At 37.4% G+C, this 21,978-nt stretch overlaps 3 protein-coding genes across 3 annotated transcripts in view; all 3 read left to right on the forward strand.

Moving 5' to 3' along the window:
• Positions 1–21,978, forward strand: part of LOC101310880 — a 1,534,871-nt gene that overhangs the window by 938,145 nt on the left and 574,748 nt on the right. The window lies entirely within an intron of this gene.
• LOC101306211 (katanin p80 WD40 repeat-containing subunit B1 homolog) lies at positions 2,466–10,379 on the forward strand. The gene is made up of 18 exons (XM_004293451.1): positions 2,466–2,704; positions 3,165–3,295; positions 3,732–3,849; positions 4,167–4,393; positions 4,495–4,597; positions 5,079–5,149; positions 5,326–5,400; positions 5,476–5,619; positions 5,743–5,920; positions 6,280–6,786; positions 6,940–6,996; positions 7,089–7,303; positions 7,657–7,782; positions 8,142–8,216; positions 8,331–8,443; positions 8,945–9,061; positions 9,141–9,209; positions 9,843–10,379. The coding sequence occupies exons 1-18, from the start codon at positions 2,680–2,682 to the stop codon at positions 9,901–9,903; spliced, it is 2,412 nt and encodes an 803-aa protein (XP_004293499.1). The 5' UTR covers positions 2,466–2,679; the 3' UTR covers positions 9,904–10,379.
• Positions 17,361–21,791, forward strand: LOC101292191. The gene is made up of 16 exons (XM_004293486.1): positions 17,361–17,697; positions 18,174–18,272; positions 18,371–18,490; positions 18,607–18,636; positions 18,840–18,947; positions 19,113–19,193; positions 19,266–19,384; positions 19,558–19,659; positions 19,945–20,061; positions 20,144–20,209; positions 20,438–20,504; positions 20,746–20,799; positions 20,951–21,046; positions 21,146–21,163; positions 21,269–21,304; positions 21,429–21,791. The coding sequence occupies exons 2-16, from the start codon at positions 18,204–18,206 to the stop codon at positions 21,567–21,569; spliced, it is 1,224 nt and encodes a 407-aa protein (XP_004293534.1). The 5' UTR covers positions 17,361–17,697; positions 18,174–18,203; the 3' UTR covers positions 21,570–21,791.

The following is a 21,978-nucleotide window of genomic DNA, read 5'->3' on the forward strand; positions in this document are numbered from 1 at the left end:
CCAGAATTCCGACCACCTATATCTGAAATCGTCCAAGAACTCTTGCAAATTAGTTAGTCAACGCGTCCACTCTCCAGCAATCAATGAAACGAGGAAGCAATCTCAGAAACCAACATTATTAACGCAGGTGTTGAGCTTGCAGAAGTTGCAAGCCGGTGTATTTTCTGGGTGAAGCGAACTTCAAACTCAACTACTTTCTCATATCACTGGGGAGATGATATAGCAATCTTCGCATTGTTTTGTGTCGATGTCGAGTGATCAATCTAATTTGTTGTATAGAAAGAACCGTAGTATTTACATCATCTGTGTTCTGCTAGTAATACTTATTCAGGTGGTTCAATCATTTGCCATGTTCTTTTATGGCATCGATCTTCTACTCTTAGGTATTCTTATCTTTCTATTTTGTGTGGAGCTTAAAAGGTTGGACAATGCTGTGAGCATGTGGATGTGGTCTTTATCCTCGGTTAGAGCTATGCGTGGTTGCTAGTGGTCTGCTGGCTTTAACTGATAGTGGTGGTGGCCATTTGTGGCCGTTTATAGATCTAAATAGGAGCAAAGTGAGAGACACAAAGTCAGAAATTCCTTTATTAATGGCAAATAGGCAAAGATGGGTGCCATGCATGATAGCTAGTTTGGTATGTCGGGTGACTCTAACTGGTCCAATGGGTACTCAATGCTGCATGCTTCACACGTTGAAGCACTCCTATCAGAATCTATGTATTGTCTATGTGAACTGAAAAATGGATTCCAAGTACAAAAACACCCTCTCAAGTCTCAAGGAGTCGAGGTCTTCTTTCCACTTTCACCCTCCTTTTATAACCTAAGTTAATTTTTGTACGAAAAGTATTTAGTGCCGAGAGACCGTGACATGTGACAGTCTATCCTACTAACTTATCTCTAGTCATCTAACATGTTTGGATGAAAACTAAGTTGACGGAGGGAGAGTTTGCAACATGAGAAGTTATCAAGATTCAAACCAAAATTTGTACTGATCTATCATATTTCTTGGAATGTTGCAGAAGACTGAGCTTTCTGTTCACTCTTTGAACCTTAACCACAGAATAACTGATGGCAATGGCATGCAAAGTTGCAAACCTTCAATGCTGGAAGCCAAGTGTGTGCTTTGTAGCCGAGGCTTTACATTGCTCGACTTGTAGCAGCCTGTGTCCCTTTCAGTGTTTCCCTTTGATCAAAGCATATATGCAAAAGCAATAAATCTATGCCTTCCGCAACAGCAGTACTGGGAATTGGGTTCGTAATTTGTTGGCCATTATTGGATTACTGGTCCGATTCCTTCAAAATCACGTTAAATCCATGGTTAAGATCTCATGATGGTCTAATCCGAGGTGGTTGATAGGAATAATAGCTAGAGAAGGAGTGAGAGCAAAACCATTTCTATCTTAAAAAGCAAACTATGATGATCACATGTAATGTTTGCTAGATTCGTTAGAGTTCGAAATTGGTGCATGCCAACATCATCTTTCATCTAACTACAATGAAATTGACTGGGGATGGATCCAGTTTGAGAAATGGTCATAGACAGTAGACGTGTAACAGTTTACCCAACAAATATTCCTCACAAGGAAATTATTGTTTTATTTTTTGTCAAGTCAATAAATAATTGCTTAGTAACATGTCTTTATCAATACAATAGCCATCCAAGAAGGTTAGAAACTGTATTTTAAGGAATCTATCTAGTTGTCAATTAGGAAAATTTCATAATCCCTCGTTCTCATATCTCATTTGTATTTGATAGTTTCATTAATTAAGACTTAAGGACAGTCACACTAGCTTTTTATTCAAAAATTTAAAAAAGCTGGACAAAAGTCATTTTCCAAATCCAACAAACAAAACCCACCAAATCCCCCAATATTTTACTCTAATCACTATTTTAATCTTCCATTCCAAATCCACATGGTGATAATAAAATAAAACCAAAAAAATACAATAACAAAATCTTGAAATTCAACCACTAAAACCAGACGGACTCAACCACATGGTGTGGTGAGATAAACGCTATCCTCAAATGTAACTTTGATATTTAACGTTTAGAGTCACGATTCTCACAAGTTTTTGTGACGAGCAGATTTGAGAACCTCTCGAATTCTTATTTTTGTGAGCTGTGACAGTGCATTAGTCTCACTTTGCTGAGTCACTTTCACAAATCTTTGCCTGAATTCAAAATACACGTGTATATGACACTACCTGATTAACGTAATCAAAGTGACTCACCTGCTTCACCATAATAATAAATAAAAAAAACTGAAAACATAATTAAAAAAAAAAAAAACTAGTCTTTTACGTAATATGTACCCTTCCACGGTAAAAAAACAAAGGGGCATTTTCGTCAAATGGGGAGATGAAGAAGTACAGTATAGAGGACTGGGCTTATTATTTCTGACAGTCATCGTCTTCTGAGATTCTCAGAAAAAAAAGAAAAAAAGAAAAAAAAAAAAGCAAAGCAGCTCTCTCTCTCTCACTGTTTGAATCTGATTTTCTATTTCTTCCAGTATAAGTTTCTCCAATTCCGAATCGGATTCCAATCCGTCTCAGTTGGATTTCCTTCCACTAAAACCTTCTTCAGCTCAAAAGCACTTCATCTTCTTCAGCTTTCCGGCGAAGTTCTCCGGCCTTTGATTCTTGCTCCGGCGTCGTTCCGGCTCCGGATTCAGCTCCGTAATGGCGAAGCGCGCGTACAAGCTGCGTATCCTTTGTTTTCGTTTTTGTGTTTGAAATTTTTTGATGAAATGCTTGAACTCGAATTGGAATTGAGCTCGGTTTTTGTGGAAAGGTCGATCTAGTTCTTCGAATCGTTGGGGTTTTGTAGTCGCTAAGCTCGTCTTGGATTTTTCAGAGCTTTTAGTGAGGTTTCTATTGGTTTGAAGTTGAAGAATTTGGTTAGTGTGAAAATGTAGGAAAATAATTTTAAAGAAAATCGAGATTCTAGTTCTGGTGCAATGTGGCTGTGGCTGTGGCTGTGGCTCTCTTAGTTAGTTTTGGTTGTAAATATTCTTTTAGGAATTTAATTTAGTTTGGCCAGATTTTGGATTTTAATGGATATAAGTGGTGAGGTGAAGCATAAGAACAGATATATATGGTAATTTTTTGTTTTGGATTGTGTGATTCTTCTTCGAAGGATTTTTTCTTGACTTAATGGAATATAGAGGAGTTTGTGGCGCATTCTGACAATATTAACTGTCTAAGTATTGGGAAGAAGGCGTGCCGACTTTATGTCACCGGCGGTGATGATCACAAAGTCAATCTATGGACAATTGGCAAACCTACCGCGCTAATGGTATTTCTCTAATTTAAGCAATTTCCTGTGGAGAATTTGTAATAGCTATCTACTTATGGGAGTTTGTAGTTGAGGTGTTGAGTGGAGTTGTCATTTTGGAAATTTGAGATACATTGCATGTTAATAGAATGGTTAGTTCTGAAACTAATATCTATAATGTTGTTAGAGTTCTTCCCTGATGTGAAGTACTAATAGACGCCAGTGTATAAACTGTAATTGAGGCTGGGCTCTTATGTGGTTATTTATTTATTGAAACTCCTACAACTCTTTTTCTGTGTGGCATAAGTGGAGGTTTAAAATAAAAATGTACCCCTTTCATTAGCTGCATTGAAACCATTTTTGAAATGCTCTTCATACTGGTTTTGGTCATGGGAAACCCGCTTAGGGTAATCTAATAGTCAAATAGTGACCACATGAATTCATTCTTTTTGGGCAGAGTCTCACTGGTCATACAAGTCCAGTTGAATCTGTAGCTTTTAATTTAGCAGAAGTTTTGGTGCTTGCTGGAGCTTCTACTGGTGCAACAAAAATATGGGATCTGGAGGAAGCGAAGAGTAAGTTGGCTGTTTGATTTATTTATTATTCTGCTCAAACATGACTGTCCGTTTTAGAAAGTTACATCTTCTAGCAAAGGAATGATGCATCTATCATTTCCCAGACCTAATCCAGAGATCTTATATATTTTTAGCTGATTACGACACTTTATACACTTAGTATGATAGATGTCTGGTACATTTCTTAGGTTCAAGTCTTTATCTATGTTGATCGATGTCTACAGACTGGTAACATGGCTTATGTTGATAAAACAAGGCAGTAAACATAATTCCTTTAGTTAACTTCTGATGTATTCATTATTGTTTTTGAAGTGTAGTGGTTCGCACACTTACTGGACACAGATCCAGCTGTTCTGCTGTTGAATTTCATCCATTTGGTGAGTTCTTTGCTTCTGGTTCCACGGACACTAATCTAAAGATCTGGGACATTAGAAAGAAGGGATGCATCCACACATACAAAGGTCATACTCAAGGCATTAGTACTATTAAGTTCACTCCCGATGGTCGATGGGTTGTCTCTGGTGGGTTTGATAATGTTGTAAAGGTAACTTCCTTACCATTATACTTTCCTGGTACTATCATTCGGTGGCTTTCAGTGATTTTTTTCAGTGACCATAATTATATTTTCCTGTCAATGCCACGTAGGTGTGGGATCTAACTGCTGGGAAGCTCTTGCATGATTTTAAATTCCATGAAGGACATATTCGGTCTATAGATTTTCATCCCCTTGAGTTTCTCTTGGCCACAGGTGAGTGACTCTACTCTGTGTATATCAGGCTTAAGTTAAGTAACAGTGTCATTGATATAAAGTTGGCTCTGCATGTGAGTCGAGAAATTGTCAGAGATATATTGGGTAGCATTTTCCAGGGAATTCATAATAGCCTTTCATACATCTCAACAAAATTGAATCTTACACTTCCATATGAAATTTGTTTTGTCTTGCTTGTTATTTTATTTTATCTTTTCTTTTTCTTTTTTGGTGGGGGAAGGGGGAGAGAGAGATGTGAGATATGCCGAAAAGATTGCAATATTACGGTGGTATGACTACTGTTCACACAAAAAGGGAAAGATACAAAAGAAAAGGTCACTGATTTCTTTTGATAAGTTATGCAAGCGTAGCCTTATTAGTTATTAGTGATTTGGCTTCAACTAAGCAATTAGTGTATCTCCCTTAATACTTTCTAGTTTAGTAATCGGTAAATTGCTTGAATGTACATATCATGTTCCAGGTTCAGCAGACAGAACCGTGAAATTCTGGGATTTGGAAACTTTTGAATTGATTGGATCTACCAGGCCTGAGGTAATTTATGTTAATTATTGAATATATTTACTATCTTACTGTTTTGTTTTCTCTTCGCTCTCTCTCTCTCTCTCTGAGATTGATAGAGCATCTTATATATCTGTAGTTATGTTATTCTTGTAAAATGTGACTTTCATCTAGTTAGTCTGAAGGAACTTTTTTTGTTTTGTTTCCAGCCTACAGGAGTACGCTCAATTGCTTTCCACCCTGATGGGAGGACGATATTTTCTGGATTGGACGACAGATTGAAGGTTTTCATTTGTTTGTCTTAGTACTCAATGGGATTATATTGAGTTAGCAGTCAAACTTAAGATCCCTATTTGCAGGTTTATTCCTGGGAGCCTGTAATATCTCATGATTCTGTTGAAATGGGATGGTCAAGACTTGCTGACCTATGCATTCATGATGGGAAGCTACTGGGATGCTCTTACTATCGAAATTCTATTGGAGTCTGGGTTGCTGACGTTTCGGTATTCACTGTACCTTAAACATTGTGTTACTTCTTTTGCACCTCTTCATAATTTTAGACGGTATTATCCCTGATACCATTGACTGAGAGTTATTGGTCCTTTTGTCATCTCTTTCTGTGGCAGCTTATTAAGCCATATGGAGATGGTTCAACACCTGAGCAAAATGACTGTTTCGATGAGAAATCTCATGTAAAGTTGCACGGAATCATGGAGAATGTAGAGACTGGTATAAGGGGTCCGGGGTTGCGCTGTATGTCTCCTGATTATGACTCAAAGGACATAAAGAACATATATGTTGATTGTAAGTTTATATCGTTCCCTGTTACCTTTTTTATTTTATTGGTTTTATTCCAATTTGGTGCTTCCATTGATATTTTTGGCATTAGTTTTTCCTTGAGCCTGTGATACATACTGTCCATATAATTGACTTTGGTTGCTGCCTTGTATTTACTCCATTTTTTTCTTCCATCTTTGTTTTGTTTGAGAAGACATGTTGTAAGTTCTCATGGATGTGTACAAAACTGAAGTTATTTACCGTTTTTTCATGTTGCCATGATAATGAAATGTGGCATTAATGGAGGGGTCTAGCCTTTGATATTTTTATTCTTTTTACTTCATTTTTTTTTATTGCTTCTCTGACTTGTTGTATTCTTTGTGAAGCTGCATGTGGAAAGCCAGTTACCACACAGAGAATTAATTCTTCGAAAGTTTTACCCCCATTGGAATTAAAGGAAACTGGTGCTAAGAAGCAGATTCCTGCAGCGGGGTCACTCCCAAAGTCTAATGAAAAGATGGTCAATAAATCCTTGGCTGTGCCTAGCATTGTACCTCGAAGCAGTCCCAATGCAAAAGACTCGGCTAACACTGGAAGAGAATCTGTTGCATTTTCAAAAACTAGGCGTGGTATGTTGCTCAGACCAGCTCATGTGCGAAGCCCATCAGATAGCAAAGTTGACATGGAGAAACTACCGTTCGCCGTTGAATCCGGAACTTTCAGCAGCATGACGAGTAAATTGGATGGTGCAGTGGGTCTCAGTTCTCAGATCAAAACTATAGCAGAAGATAGTGATAGAGAGTCCTGTAAGGAAAAGCATTCTGTAATCAAGAGTGTAGAAGAGAAATTTGAAGCAGTATTATCACTCAAGAGGCCCTCTGATCAGGAAACTAGTAAGTTATGGACTTATGGTCCTTTTAGTAAAGTCCAGTTACCATATTATTATTTCATTCTTTTATTTTTAAATATTTTTTTTATTTCTTTCTTTATTCTTTAGTTTTTAGCAGTTCTATTGTGAGTAGTGACTTATTTTGTTAATGTTTCAGAAAATGGACTCCTCAGTAACAGCAAGGAATTGAGCCCTGTTAAAGTTGTCAATGGAGGTTTGTTAATGCTTTCCTTATTTCTGGTTCTATATAACATAGTGGTGGTCTGGTGTATGCAAGTTGATTTCTTATGATTCCACTTTTGGCAGTTGCTGTTGTACCAGGAAGGACTCGCACCCTGGTTGAGCGATTTGAAAGGAGAGAGAGATTTAGTAGCAATGATGATCAAGCAACTGGCATAATTGGTCCTGTGATACCTGAAGATCAAGCAAGTAGCATATCTAGTCCTGCGATCCCTGAAGATCAAGCAACTAGCATATGTAGTCCCATGACAATTGAAATGGAGAAAACATTCACCGTGCAGGTATCTTCTATCCACAAATATTGCTTTTCTAAACTTCATTTTCCCACGGTTGTGGCATCAAGAACATTTGAAGTTTTTAGCTTCCAATTAGTATAGAAGAATCACTACAATTCAAGCTTCAGGCTGGAAACAAACACTTATAAGATCATGAATTGATGAAGTTTGTTTACTTTATCTTTTCAGAACATATTGAAGTCTGTATATTACGTACTATCATATATGGTATTGAATATACTATACCAGCTTAGACCTAGAGTGAAATGCAGAAGACTAAGAACCTTGATATTTAATTGTCACGTGCATATCCTTGTTGTATCAGTCTGGAACATGATCTATATTTTTTGTTTGGTTAGCGAGAAGAGGAACCTCAAATTTCTGGGAGGCACATGTCATCTGCGAAAAATGATCCTACTGAAGATCTGATGCAAACTCATGATGCATTCCTAAGTACCCTTCGATCCCGCCTGACAAAACTGCAGGTATATATATATTTTGGTGCATTTTCGGTGTCATTCATGACTATTGACAGAATCTGTTGCTAAACTTTTCTGAAATAAAGTTTCTGTTGTGACTGCAACCTAATAATGAAAACTTCACCACATAACCTTGTAAAGTGTTGGAAGCCTGAATATTGTTTTCAGATTCGCTCCAATCTAGTATTCTATACTAATGCCCGACATTGATGGCATGTGAATCGCTTCATTAACTATGACGATTTTACGCTTGAATAAAGTATAGGTGCAATGTCATAGTATTTGATAATTATCTCTGCTGGGATGATTCATATTTGAATTACTTGAATATTTCTCTGACGCTGCCCCCATTGTGCAAATTGCAGGTGGTGAGGCATTTTTGGGAACGGAATGATATTAAAGGTGCTGTCACTGCTATCAGAAAGCTTCCAGATCATGCGGTGGGTATTTACTGGATAATTTTGTGTGTGTTACTTGTACTGATTCCGCTGGTTTTAAGGTCTGGTGTTTTGTCTGCATATTGGTTTTCTAATAATGATGTGATCATGGTGCAGGTACAAGCGGATGTGATTAGTGTTCTCCTGGATAAACTGGATATTTTGACATTAGATCTCTTTTCGTGTTTGCTGCCTGTGCTTCTGGGCTTGCTTGATAGCAAAATTGAGAGGTAACTATTTAATGGGATGGGAACTCTGAAAGTACTACGTTTTTTTTAGGGAAATTGTAAAACTCTGACACGTGGCTGCTATGAGTACTATCTATGGTAAATAGTGAGCACTGACAGAGGAACAAAATTACTCTTCTACCTGTTTCCAATAATTAAGGATGGTTCCATTCTAATATGGGATTCATATTATAGCTTCCTAACATTCAGATGATATGATTATAGGGAGATGACTACCTTTGAAGGAAATTAATATTAACATGAGGCTTCTATGAGTTTTAGTCGTCTGTACTATTTCTTGGAAGAATTTGTTCTTGATGTTATATTATGAATACCATTGTGAAATCTTCCTGACCAATGACGGTCATGCAGTTTAATACTTGAATTGAATCATATGCATGTTGATTTGGTCTTCATGATAAAAGGTCTATGTCAAATTCTGATGATAGTATTTTTGGTTGCGGATTGTGTATGACAGAAATTTATAATTCTGCAAATGTACAGGCATGCAAATGTGTCATTGGAGATGTTGTTGAAGCTTGTAGCAGTCTTTGGCCCAGTGATACAGTCTACCATTTCAGCACCTCCAGCGGTCGGAGTCAATCTGCAGGCAGAGCAAAGGTATTACCATACTCCTTGTAACTCGTTAAATAATGTTTCATCGTAGAAAAAGTTGTGATTCTATGTAATTTGAGTACAGGCTGGAGTGCTGCAACCAATGCTCTATATACCTGCAAAAGATTCAGAAAATTCTCCCAGTCTTTGTAAGGTTAGATCCTAACTCCAATTATATGATAGTAGAGTACAATTTTGTGAGTGATTTTGCCTTTTCAACTTGCACTCTTCATGTAACTCTTTCAAAAATGGAGTGCAAGTGGTAAATTTTTTAAAATATGGAGTACCAAAATTGCTCCACAGCCTCTTCTAATGATGTCCTCAGTCCACCAGCCGTAAGGATGTCCATGTGAATGGATGATCACTTATGACTAATGAGCCCATATGAGTATAATGGCAAGCAAACAAGAATTTATTCAGTAGAACTAAGTTCCAAACACAATTCTCCACGACCCATTTTGGAGTTGGAATGGCCCTTTTGTCTATTGAAATCATGCATTTCTAAAGTGACCAAACGATACCCTTGATGAATGAACGATATGCAGTAACGTTTCCCATTAAAGTTCTGATATTTTAATCTTATTCTGTGCACACACAAGTTTTGGAGGTGGAATGACCTTATGGAAATCTTTGATGTTATTACTTTTCAATTAGATGGTACATTCATTCATTCAAGATATTTGGTCATCTTTGCATAATTATGTCTCTGTCATTTGGACATGATCTCTTATCTAGTGGTTGAAAATATCCACGCTCAGAAAGTCTATCCTGTTATTTTTGCTTGTAGGAAAGGGGGTGTGCTGGCAAGATGTGCTAGAGAATTAAATCTAATTCTTCAACAGTCGTAACTGATACTGTCTGTCAGAAGTACAAAAGGTGGCTTCGCTGATATAACGTAAAGGATTGCATGCACACATTCATGCCAACTTACATTTCCTATCACAATTTTGTCTCAATGTTCTCTACCTCTAGTCATCGTCGGTGTCACTTAATCATGGTAGAGTGGAGCTCACGAATTTTGTGAGGCTGACTAAGCAAAATTAGCCTTGCCTGAGGAGCGTGAAGACAGTAATCATCCCTTCCTAGAGTCATCTTCGGCTTTACTTAATATCGGTATACTAGAGCCCAAGAATTTTGTGAGGCCAGGCTTCCCTGAGGCGCTTCCAAGACAGGAGAAGCAATCCCTGCAACATTTGCCTTCAGCCATGCCTAGACTTTCCTGATTTTGATGGTCTGATGGGGGGAGGTTGCTGTTTGTATCTTCATTACCGTGTATCAAATTCATATATATGAATGTACATTGCAATGTAGATCCTTCAATGATATATATAAATACAAAATATGTACGTATACATAAACATACACATGAATTACAGGAGCGCACACACAGTACGATCCTTCCTGTAGATTGGAATGAATTACATGCCGAAACCTTGCAACACATGTATACCAAATAAATTACCAAATAAAATTGGGTACTGGAAGGCTGCTGCCTCCTCCTGGTATACTAATGATTCATGACTATTTGATTTCATTATGTGATTAGTGAGGTCTGTGTCTGACTGATCCAAATTTGGTGAGCCGGTTGGATGTGAAAGTTTAATTGTTGATTTACGGTTAAATATGAAGGAGACCCTTCTAGATTCAGTTACAAATTGGTTTGCAAAAATCATATATACTTGGTTTACCTCCTATCTTTACTGCTCTAATTCTAATGAGAAATTTTGTTTCCTTGTACTCCTCATCTAATTTGGTTCTCCAATTAACATGTTATTAGTTTACCTTTCTTCTTTTTTTTTTTTTTTTTTCTCTTTCGTTTGTGAAACGAATAGTGATGTTTTTGTTCCTTAATTATGAGATTTGCCAGAACATGCATTAACACAAAACATTTTGGAGTGAATTGGTGTAGGTCTCCGTATAAGATTAATGGTTAAATATGAACGCTACTTGAATAGTGATCTTTTCTAGTTAGTTGGAGTTGCATATGCCTTCACATACACTTAGTAAGCGAGAATGCAAAAGATCGATGACAACGACGCAGAAATATAGACGTAGACAAAGCACATACATTACACACTCCTCTTGTGGAAAATAAGGGTGAAAAGAAGTTTCTCTTTCTCTTCTCGTCGAAAAGGTAAATCAATTATTTTTGTGTCCTAAAATCATGAATATCGCATGTTGTTTAGAGTTTCTTACAATGACTAAAATATCGATAATTACGAAAATTTTAACCGTCTGAAAAATAAATATTTCGCTGTAAATATCGAGATATATAGAAGAATGTGGAATTCAATAAGGGTTTATATATAAGAATTTACAATAATTATTCAAATTGAATTCTCAGCCGTGTTGGTTAAGGTGTATTTATGGGGCCGTAGCGACCCAAGTCGAGTAGACCTTGGTTTCTTGTTTGCATATGAATGAGATGTAGAGAACCCTCTATTATTATTATTAGAAAGATCACAAACCCAATGTAACCCACATGTTGGCTTCGTATATAAATACCTCTCTCTCCCTCTGTCATTTTCATTTCAACCTGGTTAACGTTTATTCTCGTCAACCTTATTAGAACACTAGAATCCGTCAACACCTTGTCTCACGCATTCTATATTTGAGCTTCCCATAAACAACAAAAAAACAAACAAACAACCCAAAAAAAACCACCGTCAATACCACCTTGATCATCCCAAAACCACCTTTCTCTCATCCAAAACCGCTTTCTCAAACACCCAAAACGAAGATTTGGTCAAATTTCGTCTCGTTCTTCCATTTTATTTCAAGCACCGCGGTTGACACGGCGGCGGAGGCTAACGTGAGCCGGGGGTCGAGAAGGGTGCGTAGGATAAGAGTATAGCGAAGCTGGTGTGATGCATTGGGGCCGTACACGTGGAGAGCGAAGATGGTGGCGGAGGCTATAGGACAGAGCAGGTGGGGCACATGGCTTGAGCTTCTATTGGCTGGGGCCGTAACCCGATACGGGACCCGAGATTGGACCCTGGTCTCCGCGGAGCTCCGAGCCCGAACCGTTTGTCCGTACGCATTTACACCCGAGGTCTTTTTTTTTATATATTTTATTTTTAATTTTTAATTTTATGATATTCAATTGTTGATATGGTTTATGTAAATTTTTGTTCATTCTAGGAAATTGAAAGGTGGGAAAAATATTTTACCACTAGGTTTTACCTCATGTTGAGGAGCTGTGGTTTGTGGTTTCTTTTGTTGGGTCAGTCCATAAATAGTTAGGGTAAAAAGTTACAAGGAAATGTTTGTAGTTGGCTAGTGAAAATGTGACTTGTAAGTAAAGTTACTCTCAAGTTATTGGTTTGAATGTGTTTCAAGTGCTGCTTGTTTAGGTTAAGCTAGGCTCTTCGTATATGGAGCTGGTTTCTTGGTTTTAGTATTGTGGTGCTAATTCAAACCAATAACTTGTGTTTTGCATTTAGGTTTGTAAAGCCAAATATGAGGACTTGCGGAAGCGTTACTCTGGATGCAAGTAAGCTAACCTGCTAGTTCTTATGAGTTTATGTTTCTCACTCATTTATTCTTCAATTTTCTGGATAATTTTGATACTGTGATATGTTTAATCCTTTTGGTTAGATGGATTTAGTTCTCTGAGTTGGTTGCATGCATGCTCATCTTACATATCTTGTGTTTTTCTCTGCAGGGCTTGGTTTGAGGAGCTACGAAAGAAACGAATGGAAGAGTTGAGGCAAGCTCTAAAACAATCTGAGAACTCAATAGGGTGAGTCACTTCCTTGTCTTTTCAGGATGCTTATGTTTAAATAGTGGTCAGGAAAAGCAGGCCTTCTTCCAAATTGGTATTTGGAAGATTTGGAATATCAGCTAGGTTGAGCATGTTATTATTTGAAATTAGAAGAAGATGACACTTTATAGATAAATGAAACTTTGATCTAAAATGCATGTCATTCAAGACCTTGAGTAAAAAATTTGCTCTACGTGTCTCTGGGGAGTGTTGTGAACTTGCAGTGTTAGGTGTCCTAAAGCCTCTGCCTATGCGTTTGTGTTGATATTTACTCAATGTGGCTGTTACAGGTCATTGGAATCAAAGCTTGAGTCTCTCAAAGCTGATAAAAGAGTAGGTGGTTGCATGAACAATGGCTCTGGCCAAACAGAATCACCTATTCCTTATCAAAAATTAGAGGGACGTTACCCTTCTACTAAAGAGATTCATAAGGATGAGCCATCCGCCGGCAGTTTCACATATGAAGCCTTGACAAGCTGCTCACCGGAATGCCAGATACCAGCTACAGTGTCAGCTGAAGACGCAGATACTAAACGAGAAGTTTCACAACCATCCATGCGCGAGAAAATTTCAATGGGGGCTTTCTTTGGTGGCCTTGGAGGGACTCTAAGAAAGAGAAGGGGCAAGAGGAAGAGGAAGGATTGTAGTAGGGATGTTAAGGAGGCGAGTGTTGGGGAAAGTGGATTTTTGGATTCAATTGATACTGTAACTGGCTTGCGGCGCATAGAACATTTGACAAGTGACTGTCGTGAGGCTTTGGGATCTTCTGGTGCAATTGATTGGAATAGAGGTCTTACCGAGGATGGAACTAACAATTTGTTGGACGTTTTCAATAAAATTTTGGAACATAAAAGTGCTTCTGTCTTTCGTCATCGACTTGATAGCCAGGTATGGATAGTATTTGATGCTTTTCAACTAGAAAATGATCTTTACAACTATAATTTACAGTTATCTTCCATATTCAATACAGAAGAGAAGAAGGTATAAGAGAATGATCCATAGGCACATGGATTTTGACACAATAGGATCACGAATTGCAAGCAACTATGTCATGTCAGTTAAGGAACTGTTTCGAGATCTGTTGCTGCTGGCCAACAATGCCCTAGTTTTTTACTCCAAGAGTACACGCGAATACAAATCTGCTTTGCTTCTCAGAGACCTCACCACCAAAACATTGCGGCAGCATCTCAAGGATTCTATCAGCAAGAAGGCTGCTTCTGTAAACCTCTCTTCCAATACACTAGTGTGTAATCCTCCAGCTAAACCTAGAGGCTCTCGCCCTGGTAACCGAAAGCTGTCGAGAAAAGCTACCAATGCTGGAAAGACTCCTGCTAGGACTTCAAACAAAAGTAAGAAAGCCGGTAATGCTAATGCAGATTCCTCTCCGTCAGTCGAATCCTGTGCTGTGACAAAAAGGACCTCTGGTCACCCAAGAAAAGTGGGACGTAAACCTGTTGGTCAACAAAATGTAGTTCCTGTGAAGGGTAGGAAAAGAGGTCGCACAAAGTAGATGTAGGTAGCTTTAAATTGGGTGTATAGGGATCTTTGTACATAACATTTCTGGTCCAAACATTAAGGATTACACTGTAAAATGCACAAAAGCAGTCAAGAAAAATCAAAATTTTGTTTCATCTGTAGTTAGCAATCTCTTCTGGATTGAATGTCACAGTCGAGAGTGCCTTTTTGTTAGTCAGATAGACAAGCTCAACAACATGTCTTTTTGTTAGTCTTGTATTGTTGCCATTGTAAATCAATGGCTTGCGTATCAAATGGTGTAGCTAGCAATATCATCTTCTATACACGAGGATGGACTGTACAACAGGAACGTGCATGAAACATACAAGTCAAGGTGGGACGTACTTTTGCTTCAAAGGACGAGGCTATCAGTTGTATCTTGTATGTAAGTTTAAGCAGAGCAAAAGATCGATTTATAGAAATGTAGCAAAATGATTTTAGGGGCAGTTCATAGTCGACCATCATTTTTATAAGAAGTTGGTAAAATTCTTCAATTATTTTCTACGACTACTATGTTTAGATCGATCCATCAATGGTTTGATCTCTTCGATTTTAGTTTCACTCATCCTTGTCATACACCACGCATGTTTTAAGAATGTGAGCGCTACAACTACTCTGATTGGATCCATCCATCAATGATTTGATCTCTTCAATTTAGTTTCATCCATGCTTGTCATGAACCAAGTTTTACACCACGCTCTATAGCCTCCTTTCATTGACTATGTCACTATTGATGGGTAAAGGGTTTTCCTGTTTCCCGATGGAGAAAGGAAAACGTGGAATACGTGGAATGGGTAATGTTTGGCTAAGAAATCAAACCACTTCAACCTCCCCAACAACCCCTTAACCATCTCGCTCTGTCAATATATATAGAGACCAATAATTACAAAGCTAAACCACACAAAATCAACAACTATATAAATCAAATCCATCATGCATGTGAATTTACCAAAATGATTCGTGACAAAAACTAGCTCCCCAACTTTATACCAACTAGGGCCATTCACCTAGCAACACGTATTGCCTTTTGAGCACCTAACTTGAGCCAAAGGAAAAAAAGGAAAGGATCATCTTTAAGTAATAGGTCTATCTCTTACTTAATTTTTGGTTGATTATGATCATATTATATGGGGAGTGGGTATAGATCGTGCATCTCCAATATTTGTTTATCAAATACGAAATGTGTTATTGGATGGTAACGTGTTTATGACTTTTAATCTTTGTTTAAACCTTCAAAAAGTCTTATATTTTGCAAACTTGATCGATTTTGATGAGATATCAACCCCCTAAGGTTTCTAAACCCACGTTCGAACCCTTGACGTGCAAAGTAAGATACCGACTCCCATATGTTTTGCGGTTCAGATTAAAAAAAAAATGTATAGGTAAAAGAGAATGAACAGTTATCCTACTAATAACTTAAAGAGCAACTCGACCCGTCACAAAGTGTGATTTAAATGTCTTCTTCAATTTTCAAGTAATGAGACATTACACATTGTCAGTTTATCCTAACCCTATCATGTCTAATTAAATTTTGGGATCATGATCTGATTACATTCATGATTTACCGCAATAAATCATCAATGCTATGGTGTTAACCGTAACAAACCCATTAGAGTGGTTTAAATTACATTACATTTGAAACCCAAAATAGGAAAAGAATCAAAAGGAGAGGAAATATATGTGAAATCTCCTGAAGTAGTAAAAAATCCAGACGTAATTAACATTGAAGTTTTAATTTAGTAACAGAGATTGGATATTAAGGGGGAAAGATAGAAGGCCCACCCGAACCGGTAAGTTCCAAGATGAGTTTGGACTTTGGAGTAAAACAGACGGCGACACTTGACCGAACAGGTTGCTATCAGTTTGCTTATGTTGAACCAATTTCAAAAATTAGGAAAATAACAAATGCACCAATCAAATTCAGATTGACTTTAAATTTTTATTGTACCTAATTATAATATCTGTAATTATTTAGTGTCATCAACTCCTCATTAGTTTCGTGTGTCGACTCCACACTCAATATTTTTTCATTCGCGATTTCCTTTTAGAAACTTCACACTCAAGATCATTTCTCATATGAGGGTAACTCCCGGATCTGAGAAATATTTCATCGTTACGGGAGGACCACGTGGCAGTATAACGTGGTCCTACATTCTAATTAAATATTGACACATAAATTTTATTAAGAAAAAATTACATAAGTTATTTTGTCAAAGACAATTTTGAGTTTGTTATTGTTTTTTAAACCCTAAACTATAAACTATAAACTATAAACTATAAACTTTAGACCCTAAACCCTAAACCTTAAACCCTTAACCCTTAACCCTAAACCTTAAACCCTAAACCCTTAACCTTAACCCTTAACCCCTAAACCCTAACCCTTAACCCCTAAACCCTAAACCCTAACCTCAAACCCTAAACCCTAGTCTAAACTCAACAAATACTTATGAAAGTCATTTCACAAAAATTAGAAAACCTTAGCTTATATTTTAATTGTAATAAATCCACGTGTCAATATTTGATTAGAATGTAGAACCACATCATACTGTTATATGGTATGTTGTTTTCCTGTAGCATCTAAAAATTTATCATCCCTATCGTATCGAATCTTTTAATGACGAGTAAAGTTTAAATGAAATGATTTTATGACTCGTGATTCATTAACCACAATTTCTGTTTATAGAGAACCCTTCAACATCAAATCATCTTTTTAATCATTATCGATTTTCTTCATAACTCTCGATCAGACATGACACGCGACGGTGCGATACTAACATCGTTAACAGGTAATAAAACACCCCACAACTCCTCCAATATCTGCATTTAATAATATTTCATAAACAGAAGAACCCCGCACCAAACCAAACGGCTCCATCTGGTCTTAGATTTCCTCTATAAAATTCCAAAACGACGACAAGAGCAGTGTGATTTTGTATATAAATATACATAACACAATGGACAAGACACGAAGGCTTCGGTTAGCTTCGTGTCTGATGCAGTGAGCGACACTCGTCGTCGGCGGGAAGCCCATCAAACACCTCACTAGCCCAATACCCCTCTCAGCTTCCCTGAAAACCCGGCGACCCCACCGGACTCGCCCTTTCGACTCTCTCTTATACACTCTTTTCTTTCTTTCTCTCTCTTAATCCAATCTGATTCTGCTGATTTTGCCCGAATCTTACGGGCATTGCTTTTCGCGTCTCTTGTCTGAGAGACAGAGAGAGAGAGAGAGCTCTCACTGTCTTGTTCGGATTTCCGGCCTTGTTTTGGTGATTCGATCTTCCCCCTAGTTTTCCGGCTGATTATTCTCCTCCGCTCTACAGAAGAGAACAGTAACATTTTATTGCTGCTTTTTATTTTTCAGGTAAGTTTTTTTTTTTTTTTTCCTTTATTGTTTACTAAGAACATGCTGCATGATTGTTCATTGGGGACTGTGGAATGTGGAAATTGATTGGATTGTTTAGCTGGGTTTGTTTGGGGTTTTGGGTTATTAAGATCTAAAGGGATCCATTTGTTGTTGAGATTTTTACATGATTGGGGAGTTAAAATTTAGAAACTTACCTGTTGTTTTGCTGGTTTGTATGAATTTTGTAACGAGTAGATTTATTTCAAAGTTAGGTTTTCCTGCAATCTGTTTGAATATTTATTACGTTTGTAGTCTTTCAGGACCTGTTAAGTTTTTTTTTTTTTTTTGGTTTCATTGAAGTTTGGTTGGTTCTGCAATCTCCTGTGTTTAGGAACAGGGTTGTTTTGTTATAATTGTGGAGCTGATATTTGTTGGTAGCAGTTGGTTGGAATTACGACTGACGTTTTTGTCGGTTTGATGTGACTGATTTGCAGCTTGTTATGAAGAAAAATTAGAAGGCTTTGATGTCGATGAAGTCGTCTTCTTACTCATGGATATGGGTGTTCAAGAAGAAGAATAGCTTCTCTGATGGGGTATGATCTGCAGTCTCTTCATTTATATTTCTAAAGCATTGAGTTTTAGTTTTTCCAGAAGTCGGTGTCGCGGAGTATAATAAATGTTGCTGATGCAGGGAAAAAACGGAGGATTAAAGATGAAGCAGGTCTCATTTATGGGAGTTGTGTGTACAGTAATGTTGTTCATTGTGTACAGAACCACCAATTATCAATATCAGGCTTATAAGGAGGCAGAGGTAGACTTATCCATCTATTTTCTGAACTTGACCATTATGTTAATCTTTTAAACTAATGTTTTTCTTGTCATAGTGGTCACTCTACTGATTACATTTTTTTTTCCTCCAACAATCAGATGGAAGGAAAAATGCATCCCTTTAACCAGGTAAATGCTAAGATCCTTTTATGCTTGCTGCAAATGATTTTTCCTTGCTTGGTTCTTCTGTGTTTTGTAACACCTTGAAGTGACTAAACAAATCACAGCAGAACAATACTGATTACAATTCTTGCATTCATGAGATGATATGATGTGGATCTATGTTTCTTGCCTTAATTTTATTCTGAGGTGCTTCTGATGCTTACTTTCAGGAAATTCTTTTGAGTTCCAGAGCATTGGATGGTTTGCCTCGTGGCATAGTACAAGCTAGGTCGGATTTAGAGCTGAGGCCTTTGTGGCTGAGTAGTTCAAAGTTAAAGGTAATACTCTGATTCTCTTGTTTTCATGTTTCTCTTGCATGTCTGCTTACTCTCTCGAACACCTAATGATGATTGCTAGACTGGTTGGATAAACAGAAGTTCCTTCATTGTTATTGTTGTGCTGATGATGACACTTGTCTGATTGGGGTGGTTATTTTGATTCAGGTTGATTATAGCAATCGCAACTTGCTGGCTATGCCAGTTGGTATTAAGCAGAAAGATAATGTTGACGAAATTGTGCAAAAGGTAATAGATTTTTCTACATAATGTTCTAAATGTCATCAACTCACATGCTTGACCTAATTTTATCAATTTCAGTTTCTTCCAGAAAACTTTACAATTATACTCTTCCATTATGATGGGGATGTTAAAGGATGGTGGGATCTTGAGTGGAGTGATGAGGCCATACACATAGTTGCCCGCAACCAAACAAAGTGGTATGTTAGCAGTTGCATTCATCATTCTGTGCAATTTTCTGGCATTAAGCAACTATTCATGTATCTAAAGTTAATGCAATTTGTATTCTCTCACAGTTGGGGTTATGAAAGAGCAGGTCCTACTTTTGCTGTTCTTTGATTTTCTTATTTCTCTTCTATTTGGGTGTTTGCAGGTGGTTTGCAAAACGATTTCTACATCCAGATGTTGTGTCCATATATGATTACATATTCCTCTGGGATGAAGATTTGGGGGTTGAGAATTTCAACCCAGCAAGGTACTCTTGTGTTATTTACCCATTAATTAGAAGACTCGTTTTAGAGAATCATTTGACTACATGGTGAATTCCAGTTTATTACTCCATCATCGCGCTCACTTGTGAACACATCTGTGTTAGGGACTATAAGTAGAACACTGAAAAGAGTGCTTATTTTGTTGAAATACTTGTACTCGTTCTGATAGGGGCAGCATACGATGTTGTTTTCTATTTAAATAGTTATTACTAAGATTGAATATACTCTTTGAAGATCTGTAAGTTCATATATTGGATGCTGTTTCTCAGGTACCTTGAAATTGTGAGAGGAGCAGGACTGGAGATATCTCAGCCAGCTTTGCATCCAAATTCAACTGAAATACATCATAGAATTACAGTTCGTGCTAAAAAAAAGAAGTTCCATAGGTAGATAGGATAGTTTCCGAATTTTTTTGTTTCATATTTCTGAATACTTGTTATGCTTATAAACCATCTTCACTGTGTGCAGAAGAATTTATGATAGCAGAGGCAGTGTGAAGTGTACTGAGGAAAGTCAAGGACCACCATGCACTGGGTGAGTTGCCATTGCTGTCCTTGAGAGTATTACTTTCTTTCTAAAAGTTCATACTGTCTAGGGGTGATCCATTGCCATCTTCACATAGCTGAGCTGATATATAAAATACTTCTTAATAGTTCTATGACTAGAACTCCGGTTTTCAGGATACATTGATCTTAAGTATGGTGTCAAAACTTTATAACACATTTGTCGGCTTTCATAGTCTTTGAACATTACAATTTGCAGGTTTGTTGAAGGTATGGCCCCGGTCTTTTCAAGATCTGCCTGGGATTGCACTTGGCATCTTATACAGGTAATCTTTATATACTGATCTATGGCCTCAATTACATTGTTAAATATGATGAAGAGAATCATACTCTTGTTACTACTTGCATCAGACTACATCTGTATCCTCACTGTATTTGTTTTCAACTCTTTAAATGTATCGTCTGGAGTATTATCTTTTATTAAAATTGAACACCCACTAAACGTCAAATTTCACTTTGGAAATGTCTTTATTAATTTTCTCATTTAGCTGCTTTGTTGTTGGTCAGAATGATCTCGTACATGGATGGGGTCTGGACATGAAGCTTGGGTATTGTGCGCAGGTAAGATCTACTATCATAGTTCTCTTATGACAACAATTTTCACTCTTGAGGCTTTGTACTGCCCAAAATTTGTTAGGTTTCTTATCATTTCTGGGTTATTGGACATTGAGCATTCAGCCAGAGGTCATAAATAAATTATGGCATTTTACAGGGGGACCGTTCAAAAAATGTGGGAGTTGTTGATGTTGAATATATTTTTCATAAGGGTATACAAAGTTTGGGTGGGGGTGACTCTCAGGAAAGAAAGGTTAGTGCTCCTTGCCTCTTTCCCCATTTACATTTTGTACTGCACATTAATCCTTGTTCTTAAACTACTAATTTATCTGCTTTCTCTCCTTATTTGCAGGTTTCCAATTCTAAGAAGGTACACTTTACCACAAGCAATAGATAAATAATCTTTTTTTTTCATCTGAGGTTCTATAACTGCTAGAATGCCAACTTATTGATTTTTGTTCTTATTGATATTCAGAAACGCATTGTTTCAAATCATGATGGAAGAACCGAGGTGAGACTCTATCGAATGTGTGTTAAGATATTTTAGGACCTCTTGTAGTGTTGGTAAAAAACAATCACCTCCCGAGAGCTAGATGGAACTATTTGGTTCTTACATTTCTCATGGACTTGGGCAGATTCGGAGGCAATCAACGCGGGAGTTTACAGTGTTCAAAGAACGGTGGAATCGTGCTGTAGAAGAGGACAAGAAGTGGATTGATCCATTCAAGAATGACCAAAGACGGAGAAAGAAACAGCGGTTACGCAGCAACCATTGAAGCTCTTTTAACTTCAGAAAAGAATCTTGGTGCACCTTCTCATAGATAGTTTTCTATACTCAGTAGTTTAGTTTGTGTAGTGTTCATCGAACTCAATAATCTATTCATTTTTAAACCTTCAGTTTGTTCCCTGAAACTCTTTAGTTTACCTCCCTGTAAATTGTTCCAGCCCTTTTTGGTCTTCTTTACTTCTATACAAGGGTTCCAGTTCAAAAAAAAAAGGGTTCCAGTTCTTGCTCTATGTACTGTGCACATTGTTCTATCAGCCTATCAATGCTTAGTTGCTTACAAAGACCAAATGGGATTGGTGGGTATGTAAAAAAGTGCCCAAGTACTGTACAATGTGGATTGGGCTTTATAAAAACTGGGCCGACCTACATTGGCCCAATGAGAAAAGAGCGAATTTTGA

Source organism: Fragaria vesca, linkage group LG3 (genome assembly GCF_000184155.1).
Source record: "Fragaria vesca subsp. vesca linkage group LG3, FraVesHawaii_1.0, whole genome shotgun sequence".
NCBI lineage: Eukaryota > Viridiplantae > Streptophyta > Magnoliopsida > Rosales > Rosaceae > Fragaria > Fragaria vesca.

Coding starts and splice junctions, on each gene's coding strand:
- LOC101306211 (XM_004293451.1), top strand. CDS start 2,680: ATGGCGAAGCGCGCGTACAAGCTGC. Junction 5,401..5,475: donor GATTGGACGACAGATTGAAG/GTTTTCATTTGT, acceptor CCCTATTTGCAG/GTTTATTCCTGGGAGCCTGT. Junction 7,783..8,141: donor CCCGCCTGACAAAACTGCAG/GTATATATATAT, acceptor TGCAAATTGCAG/GTGGTGAGGCATTTTTGGGA.
- LOC101292191 (XM_004293486.1), top strand. CDS start 18,204: ATGTCGATGAAGTCGTCTTCTTACTCATGGATATGGGTGTTCAAGAAG. Junction 18,273..18,370: donor AGAATAGCTTCTCTGATGGG/GTATGATCTGCA, acceptor TTGCTGATGCAG/GGAAAAAACGGAGGATTAAA. Junction 20,800..20,950: donor AGCTTGGGTATTGTGCGCAG/GTAAGATCTACT, acceptor GGCATTTTACAG/GGGGACCGTTCAAAAAATGT.